General features: G+C 37.7%; 1 protein-coding gene across 1 annotated transcript; it reads left to right on the top strand.

The window, feature by feature from the left end:
• The first annotated feature begins 897 nt into the window (after window positions 1–897).
• On the top strand, window positions 898–9,018 carry LOC148308978 (lipase 1-like). The gene is made up of 6 exons (XM_088260752.1): window positions 898–909; window positions 2,574–2,754; window positions 4,017–4,128; window positions 5,110–5,347; window positions 6,661–6,759; window positions 8,863–9,018. The coding sequence occupies exons 1-6, from the start codon at window positions 898–900 to the stop codon at window positions 9,016–9,018; spliced, it is 798 nt and encodes a 265-aa protein (XP_088116878.1).
• Window positions 9,019–10,470: the final 1,452 nt, after the last annotated feature.

Here is a 10,470-nt window from a genome sequence, read left to right as displayed (position 1 = left end):
TGTATGCTTATGTAAGTGTGCCAGGCGTAGGGTCCTTAGTTTAATTTGTGTTTTCGTAAAGATAAAAACATAAAAAAATGTAATTGCTACATTCTCTCTTAGGCAAAGATAAATTATACGTATTCGAGTATATATTTATTATGGATTTGCATATTGCAAATACATGTACATATAACACCTCACTAGAATATGGACCCACTGCTAATTTGATTTTGTGTCGTGTTGTCATAGTGTCGGCAAATAGTGTTGTGCATAAATATAAATATAAATATTATTTTTTGACATCTCATCAAAGATGAAGAAGAATATGGAAGTCTGGGAATTTACGGGGCTGACAACCGTCATAGGCTGGTTTAATGATCACTTTACACACGTGTAACATTCACTAATTCTACCCATTATTGACAACCACACTACACAAATTCTTGGAAGTTCTATATATATATATGAACCAATTTTGAAACATTGTTCTTGAACCATGTAAACCAGCCTATGACGGTCGTCAGCCCCGTAAATGCCCAGACTTCCATATTCTTCTTCATCTTTGATAAGATGTCAAAAATAATATGAAAAATGCTCCTATAATTGGAGATAATCCAGATTTGTGAACAAGTATTTGGACACACTCAAAATGTTATAAATAAATATAAATATAAAAAAGCCCCTTTTTGCTAAATTTAACCATTTTTTTTAATGCCAAAGGGAAAAAATACATGAATCGAAATAATTAACGTTGCTAATTACTACTTTTGCCTATTTTCCTGGCAAAGCACGAGATCCGTGGTAGAAGAAATACTGGTCTTTTGAAGAAATCTATTGGACTATCTTCTTTGTAGGAATCAAAGTGCTGTTCCGACAGTTCACGTTGCATTAAAGGAAACAAGTGGTAATGTGAGGATGCTACATCAGGTGAATTTGCGGGGAGGGGTAAGACTCCCCAGCCTAGTGCTTCCAACGTTTATTGGACTGGCTTAGCCACGTGCGGACGGGCATTTTCGTGCAGCAAAATCACTTTTTTAATGGGCCAACAGACACTGCCATATCTGTAAGTCCATTCACCACGTTTTTCCTCCAAAGCTCGATTAGAATTGATGAGCTGTAGCGATCAGTAGTAGCAGTTTCACCAGGTTTCAAAATCTTAAAATACACAGCATCTTTCTGATCCCACCAGATGCAGATAAAGGCTTCTCTCCTTGGAAGTTCCGTTTTGATTGTGATGTTGATGGTTGACCTGGACCAACTGTATATTTTTTGCTTTATCCTGACGGAGCACGTTCAAGATAAGCCTCCTTGAGCATTCCATGTGCTTCGGTAGCCATTCACCACGTTTTTCCTCCAAAGCTCAATTCAGACTGACGAGCTGTTGTCGGTATGATTCAGAAGTAACTGATTCACCAGGTTTCAAAATCTCAAAATACACAGCATCTTTCTGATCCCATCAGATGGAGAGAAAAAAACCTTCTCTCCATGGATGGATGTGATTTACTTAATATATTTTTTAAATAGATATTTTTTATAACATTCGATAACAGTTACAGTAGTGAGTATATTCTAAAAGGAATATTTTAATTTATTTTTAATAAGTGTTAAAAAATAATACAAAAAATGAATAAAACAATAAGTTTGTTGATGATCATTTTATGGAAATCTCAACTGTCGTCGTCACAAAACACAATTCCCAGAACTGCGGTGAGTACTGATAACAATGTGAAAATTATTACCGCATTTAAAACTTAATACATAAAAAAGCGGACTAGAAAAAAATGCTCACAAAAAAGACTGAAGAGTTACAGTCATCAAGGCAAGTCTTATTTTGTCTACTTCTTCTTTACATGTCGTGTGGTCCCCCCCGACGTTGACTATTACTTGTGAGAATGTGTCCCTATTTTGGGTAGTCCAAAACATTTCCTCGATGCTCCATACTCCTGTCCGCCTGTGTATATTTTGGAGCCAGGAGATCCACCTTCATCTGATCTGATCTTTGACCCCCGATCTTACCTTTGATGATCAGTTTGTCTACAGTTGATCTAAACAGCGTCTTAGTGTTACAGTAAAACCACCATGATGTACGTCTGGCTCCTATGCAGCATTTACCTCCGACATATGGTATGCGCAAATAAATGTCATACATGTCCTGTTTATTCTAAATCCATCTTCTTCTTCTTAGTGCAGGCCTTGTAGCCTGTTTTTGAAAAGAATTAGCCTCCTGCGATGTTGATTCCCAGGAACAATCCATCTCATTGGTGGTCTGCCCGGGAGTCTTGAAACCTTGCGATTGGCGGTGCAGTGCAATGTGGGGGAGTCTGGATGGTTCCATTCTCTTCACATTCATTGTCTTCTCCACCTAACGACCACTTGGATCTCGCATACTTCTATTATCCTATAGTGTTATTCTATCTCGTAGACTCTTGCCAGATATGATGCGATGTGGGGGAGTCTGGATGGTTCCATTCTACTCGCATGCTCATACCATTTTCTTCTTCGTTGCCTTCCCCACATAGCGAGAGCCTTAATTTCTGACAAACTTAGCGCGTTTTTTGTTAATATTCCTATGTGTATGAAATGTTCCATAGATGGAGATATTGCGCGCCGAGGGCTACCCCGTCGAGGAGCACGTGGCGCGCACGGCTGACGGGCATCTGCTCCGCGTGCAGCGTATCCCCCCAGCGCTCCCGAGCACGCCCGTGCTGCTGATGCACGGCATAATGCATGGTTCTGAAAGCTTTCTTGTCATGGGACGCAACAAAAGTCTAGGTGAGGCTCTTCTTTGTGCTCTTGTGTCTCTTATTTTTCAGACTTCTCTTGTTTGGACTTTTTTGATCCACTTCCTATCCGTGACGGGGACAATGTCATCAGCTCATCTTTCAGAGAGAATAGAACGCTACACCACTCTGTCTTTGCAAACAATCTTCGCCTCTTCAACATTCATACATCTCTTCATATATATATACCCGCCGATTATTCCGACTCCTGATCTGACCAAACCATACAGGCTTCGTTCGCTTTCAATTCAATTTTGTTCCATATTAAAATTTAGAAAAATATCTTTTGTTTGATGAATGCATTAAAACATTGTACCTCCCTAGGTTAAGCGGTATAGGTACGCATATTCAAATCTATCAAACTGGACACATCTTTATACAGTTTGAATTTGGTACAAAAACCTGTCAAATGAACCAAGCGAGATTCTTCTGTGTTTCCAAATGTCAAAATGGTGTAAGAAAACTGTCACAATGTGAAAATAGTTTTAAACATATTTCTGTTTCCGTTCTTGTTTCTGCTCCAGTTTTTTACGGAAACCATCGCGGATATGCAAACAATAACCTTTGTAAGTTTCTTCGCATATATACATTCATTCATAAACATTACTATCGTCCTACGTGTTATATTCTATTCATTCATCCGCTTTAATCGTGTTCTTTGATTTATTTATTGTAACTGCAGACAGTTGGTAGAATTCCATATTGAATTGTTGGGTAATATATCCAAAATTAATCAAGGTTTGTTGTAGTTTAAGATTATGTAGTTTATTGTTTTGGGGGTTAATTTTAAAAGCAATTATTTGTTGGATATGTTCAACCGTTTATTTATCAATGCAATCAAATTGTAAAGGATGAAGTGGAGTAGGTTGTCTCTCTTCCGGTAGCAGTCTTTGATCTCGGTCTTCAGCCAGTACACTTGTGCTTTCTTCACCGCTTGGTTGCCTGTAAATGATCTAGATCTGTGGATATATGTATGTAGTTTGGAACTATTTTAAGCTTGCTGCACTGATTATTATTAAACCACAGATTTTGGATCACTTTATGAAGTTTAAGTTTTAATCCTCGGTAAAGCACTGCTAGAGTAGCTATGTCAGCTACTTTTACCTTATTTATTGTAACTGTAGACAGTTGGCACAATTCCATATTGAATTGTTGAGTATTATATCCAATAATATATACAAGGGTTCTTTGATAACCGTCCCTTCGACTATTCTCACACACATTCTGTATCAAGTGATTTTGATATGTTTGCAGGATTTCTCCTGGCTGACGCTGGCTATGACGTGTTTTTGGGGAACATGAGGGGCAACTGGCACACATCGCACGAGAGCAAGTCCAAAAGCGACCCATCGTATTGGGATTTCGGGTGTGTAAATTATGTACTCATAAGCAATTTTCCTTAAAAGGGTGTTTGTGCACTACACGGAATTACACGGAATTTTACCGTCCGGCATGTCAGTTAGCATTTTAAAACGACGATTGGCTTGTGCTTTTGTCAATTTTTCTTCGGATCGGTGCTTTTGATCGGTGCGTGAACACATTGCGTGTAAATTCGATCACGCTAAACTGTCGCAGTCGCTTTCATTTTTCATGACCGGACTGCCGGACGGTAAAATTCCGTGTAATCCACAAACGCCCTAACTGTGCAAGCTTTAGAGAGTACTTTTTATGTTATAGTTGTTCTGTCGCTTAAACCCATTCTAAAGGTTTTTGGACTAGAATCTATTTTAAGAAATGTAATAAGATCATGAAGCAATTCCGCGAGAATATATAATGGAAAAAATATCTGCAATATTCCACTATAAAAAGTATCCTATTATTTCCACCTTCAAAGAGACAATTTAAAACTATAATGCAATTATAAAAAGTCACTTCCAGTACGTGGAATATTGTGGATAGATACTAGCAAGGAAACGTCTAGTGTACGACTTTGTTACCCGTTTCACCCACAAAAAGGGTTCACAATATATGGAAATCGAAAATATACAAAGTATTTTTTTTGTAGCTGCTAGGGGTAAGAGAAAAAACCAACTTATGGAGCAAAATAATGGGTCGGCGATCAAGACTTTGTACATTCCAATGTTTTTCCTATCTTTTGCCTTGTGTATATGTTATTTGTTATGTGTGCGAGTATAAAATGATTTATATCTTAATGATATTATGTTCAAAGTTATAAAATAAAAGTATTTTTTAAAACTTGTATTCAAATTTTGTCATTCTCACAGGTTGACGGTTTTTCGGAATAGAATGAAGTACAGGACTCCAAAAACGTATACCTAGACGTCTTCATTGTTATACGTTTCTTGTTTTTATTGAACAGGCATGTTTACAAATGAATTGTCCACAGAATCGACGAGCTCGGGCAGCTGGACGTGCCCGCGATGATGGAGCTCGTGCTGCGTGTTTCTGGCGCGCCCGCGCTGCACTACGTGGGCTTTTCTATGGGCACGACATCCTACATGATCATGTGCGCGACCAGACCCGACCTGGCGGCGCGCGTGCTCTCCTTCGTGGCGCTGGCGCCCGCCGTGCACATGTCGAAAGTGTTCCCATTTGCTGACTATGCCACGAGAATGGGATTACCGGTATGGTTCTTGGGATTTCTAAATGATTGTTTGACTAACCTTTTCCACTCGGACCATTTTTTCTCATAACTACAGCTACTATGATAAAAAAATGTGACGTTTTTCTACCATTAAAATAAATATTTTAGTTATTGTAACTGCAGACAGTTGGTAGAATTCCATATTGAATTGTTAGGTAATATATCCAAAATAAAACAAGGTTTGTTGGATTGAATTCTACATTTATTTATGTATATGTTAATACGTGACGCGTTTCGTCTTCTTAGGACATTATCAAATATAGTGTTTGATAATGTAGAATTCCATTCAACAAACCTTGTTTTATTTAAAATATATTACACAACAATTAAATATTTTAGTTCCCTAATTTTAGGACAATCTGGCAATTCGTATGACCATCAAATATTTGGTACATTTCTAAAAAAAATGCATTCAAAATCACACTCAAAGTAAATAAAAATAATACATTTGCTTTAAATTTGTGTAATTCGCATTTTTTGCTATATTACAGAGAAGTAATTGTGTATAATATAGGTAATATCGTAGTTGTACAGGAAAAAGTGCTAAATTGATTAAAAGTGTTAATTGTGTTGTTAATTGTTGATCGAGGACTTGTGCTAAAAGGAGAAAAGTACGAGCTATTGCATTTGATCATAAATAGCAATATAGAGGGTCGACGATGTGTGCTCAGAAGACAGTTTGCCTGGCTCCAAAATATACGAGATTGTACGGGGATCAGGACCGTCGATGCGCTGTTTGAACTGCCCAAATAAGACAACTGCTTTCGAGTGATAGTCGACATCTAACAATGCATTTAAATTTTACTCGGTAAACTAAGTAAAATACAAATATGATAATACAAATTAAATGAACTTAGAAGTATTTAACATTAAGCCGGAGACTGACCGGAGCATTTCGTCATAACAAAACATCGTAACATCGCTCGCGGCGAGTACGTTACGTTATGACATTACGGCGTTGCTGACTGACCACGATCAGTGCTTGCTTGTGGCCTTGTGCTCAGTGTTGCCCCATATGTCACACCAAAAAATCTGAAAATCAAATGAAGTAAAAAATAATATAGTGCCAATCCCCACAAATTCCCCCCAGTTTGGGGTATTTCCCACAGATTGGGAACCCTGTACTAGCCTAAAATTGCATCCGACTTCGGATGGAGCATTCGAAAGGAGCGGCGAGCAGCTCGGCTCGGTGTACTGACTGCCTGAATGCTCGCATCGTAACATGTTACGTTACGACGAAATGCTCTAGTCAGTCTCCGCCTTTAGGTGTGTTTTAATTTTGTGTGCTTGCAGGAGAAACTCATGTCGCGGGGGGTCAGCCACATCACGCTGACCCCATTCTACAAATACTTCTTTGTCTTCATCCAAATGACAGATCCTCAAACAAATTTGGTGAGGCCAACTATCTTCTTCTCACATTCCCTCTCTGGGTGTTAATAGTGTGTAGGGCAGAGCATTCGATCGATAAGGTTTTCCTTAGATGAATGAAGGCAAGGTTACTAGTCCAGTACAGGGTTTTCAGATCAGTTGAGGTAGAGTTTTCAGTCCTGCGCAGGGTTATTAAGTCAAGAAAGACATGGTTTTTTTTTCAGATAAGAATTGCATTTATTATATACATTGATTATTATGCACAAGGTTAATACATAATTTATTGGATTTTCGTTTCTTCTAACTAATCAAATATGTTTTTATTTGAATCTATGTTGGGAACAGGAGGGATAATCTAGTGAAAACGACAGGGTTATCAGGTCAGTAAAGGCAAGGTTCTCAGTCCTGCGCAGGGTTATCAGGTCAGTAAAGGCAGGGTTATCAGTCCTGCACAGGGTTATTAGGTCAATAATGGCAGAGTTATCAGGTCAGTAAAGGCAAGGTTATCAGTCTTGCGCAGGGTTTTCAGGTCAGTTTAGGCAGGGTTATTGGTCCTGGGCAGGATTCGAGTGTCTTAGAAACTCCTTCGAAAATTGTTGTTTTCCAAAGATGTTTCTTCATAGACGAATCGATTTCAGTAACAAAACCCATCAATCACACTCAATCGTCTGCTTCATTATGTATTTTTATAGCGTTATCTACGTTTATCGCATAATTTAATTTCCACTCATTTTTAAATAACTATTTAATTTTGAATTGCACGGAATTTGAATAGCCACATTAACTTGTCCATTGATGATGTGTAGGTGTGTGTACTGTCTGTATTGTAGAGCTAATATTACATACATTGCTTTTATGAAATTCCATAATGCATTGGTGATGCGTCAAAGATTATGACGTTACGCATGTTTAATGTGACTTGTGACCAAACCACTTTTACGTATACTTTAGCAACGTACAGAGATATACCATCTTCACTGTCCCAATAAGTTTTTCTTCTTATGGATGGCTCAGACCAGATAACTTTTAAACATTGTATTTATTTTATTGTAGCACATCTATGGGTGTGCCACAGGATTCTAACTTTGGACCTGTATTACAACATAATAAGGATGTTTTATTTTTATTTATTGTAACATGAAGTTAACGTTTTTTTTTCCAGAAAATGGTGTCAAGTCTAGCCGAGAATGTACAGCCGTTATGTTTCAAAAGTTTAGTCCACTATTGTCAATTAGCTCAAACAGGTATTGCGGAATATCTAACTCTAAACCATTTTCAATATTAGATTAGCAATGTGGCCGAAGAACTGGAGAACTCGTCTTTGGAAAAATTCGAAAGAAGATCCGTGATCCTTATTATGCTTCAATATCGATGAGTTTGTTTTCTTTGCTGTCCGTGGGATTGAAAACATCTTCTTCCAGTATTTTTTGACATCTCAACATAGATGAAGACGAATATGGAAGTCTGGGCATTTACGGGGCTTACAACGTGTAACATTCACCGATTCTACCCATTATGGACAGCCACACTACTCAAATTCTTGGAAGTTTTATATAAATGATCCAGTTTCGAAATGTTGTTCTTGAACCATTAGAACTTCACTAGTGTCAATCTATTCGTGAGACGAAGAAGCTTTTTATTGAGCAGAAACTCTTATATTTGTATGTGAGGTCCGAATCCTAGATTATAATGACATACATGGAATCAACTCTCCTCGTCCTCAGGTTGTAGGTCCTTCTATCATGGACAATGTCGCCTAGGTCATGCCTTATTACGTTATCTTTTTGTAGCATCCGTGAATTTTTGGTTTTCCTCTAGATGTCTTTAAAGGAAGATCCATAGGGATCACCTGGTTTACAACATGTTCAGGTTCTCTGCGTCCTATGTGCTCATACCATCTCAATTACCTTTCCTCTACCTAAATTAATGTCTGTTATACCTAGGCTTCTCTAAGGGTGAACTCTGTATTCCATGTTATACCATAATTGAATTTTATAAATCTAATTAATTTTTAAACACAATTATTTAAATGAATGCATGTAAATTTTACAGGATTGTATTTTTGTGAAAAATACTTTGAAAAAAACGAACAATGATGTGGTTTTAAATACAATATCCTGGATGAAGTTCAACCACGACGACTTCATTCACCACGATGATCTATACGAACTTCTCAACAAGGATGTCATCAACACTATCAGAAGGTTCCACTTACAATGCACCACAGAAAAAGAAGAATTAACAGTAGAGACCACAAAAAAAATGGAGTTTGATGCTCTTTGATGTGTGATTTGATTATTAAAAAACGTGTAATAAATCATTATTTAATGACTTTTTTTTTCAATAGTACCGTAGAACGGGGCTACTTAAACTTTGATGTGTTACTTGAGCCCAGTACAAAAAAAAATTGAATCTGTATTTGGTCTACAATAATGAACGTATTGACATGATTCATTGTTTACTTGACAGGTGCCACTTATTGTCACGATACTTCGATCGATACCACGATCTAATTTTTTTTTTGTACTGGGTTCGAGGAACACATCAAAGTTCAAGTAGCTACGTTCTACGGTACCTACCTACAAAAAGACAGTCACACAATTTGACTGTCTGTTACGGTTTGTATGCTGATGATGAAGTGCCTCTTGCTGATAGCAGAAAATACCTGCAGGAGATGGTGACGAAGGTATACAATGTGTGCAAGGAAAGCGATTTGCTGATGAATCTAAAGTTATGGATTTTGAATGAGATGAATGTAGATCTGGGTGTGAAATAATAGTGAATGGGGAAATTATGGGACAGATAGATGATTTTGTATTGTATTTGGGAATTTAGGTTCTCTAGGAATGGAAAGATTGATAGAGATATGGAAATGAGTGTGAATGCTGGGATCAGAGTGAATGGTGCATTGAAATCAGTAAAAGCAAATAAAAACCATTCAGCGAAATCTAAAATGGCAGTACACAACTGAGTACTGCTTCCAACCCTAACGTATGGAAGTGAAACATGGATTCGGCGAAAGAAGTATGAAAGTAGACAGAATGCAGTCGAAATGTGATCTCTCAGACAAATGTGCGCAAAACACATATGATCGATATTCGAATAGTGATATAAGGAATGAATACAAGGCTAAGATAAGCATTATCGTTAAAACTAAAAAAGGAGTTTGGATATGGTTTGGACATGTGGAGCAAGCGAGTGAAGAAAGAACAGCAAAACAAGATTATGAGGAGATTCATGAATGTGGCGAGATTGAGAGGCGAAGATTGTTTGCTAAAACAGATTGTTGTGGCGTTCCATTCACTCTCTGCCCACACCTGCGGGGAAGTGGCGTATTGGTAAGTAGTTAGTTAGTTTAAAATTATTACAATTAGCTCAGTATCATATGAGATAACCGATAATATCCTTGATGCGACGTACAAAAGAAACATTTATGGAAAAAGAATTTCTTACAAGAGCGGTTCAGCAAAGTCAAGAGTTGCGGTAACAGGTAAGTGCGATGGTTTTTGTGTCCGTAGCTGGACATACATGTGTACCATTATTAACTGAGACCTTTTGTTATTTTTCTGGTAGTTCCGTAATTCTATCAGTGTAGAACTTCTGCGGTTTATCTTCAAAAAAACTTGTTCAAGTGTTATTCAGCGGCGCTTCGGTTGGCCAATTTTTCATCATCTAGAAAGTTTAGGAGAGACCGAGATAACGGTAATCAGACGGTGCAAGATTTGGACTATACGG

This window comes from Brachycentrus maculatus, unplaced genomic scaffold (assembly GCF_059751285.1).
Source record: "Brachycentrus maculatus isolate JH-2025_06_01 unplaced genomic scaffold, ASM5975128v1 h1tg000142l, whole genome shotgun sequence".
In the NCBI taxonomy this organism is placed as follows: Eukaryota; Metazoa; Arthropoda; class Insecta; order Trichoptera; family Brachycentridae; genus Brachycentrus; species Brachycentrus maculatus.
This window is presented reverse-complemented; position numbering and strand designations above follow the sequence as displayed.

Coding starts and splice junctions, on each gene's coding strand:
- LOC148308978 (XM_088260752.1), top strand. Junction 2,755..4,016: donor GGGACGCAACAAAAGTCTAG/GTGAGGCTCTTC, acceptor ATATGTTTGCAG/GATTTCTCCTGGCTGACGCT. Junction 5,348..6,660: donor CCACGAGAATGGGATTACCG/GTATGGTTCTTG, acceptor GTGTGCTTGCAG/GAGAAACTCATGTCGCGGGG.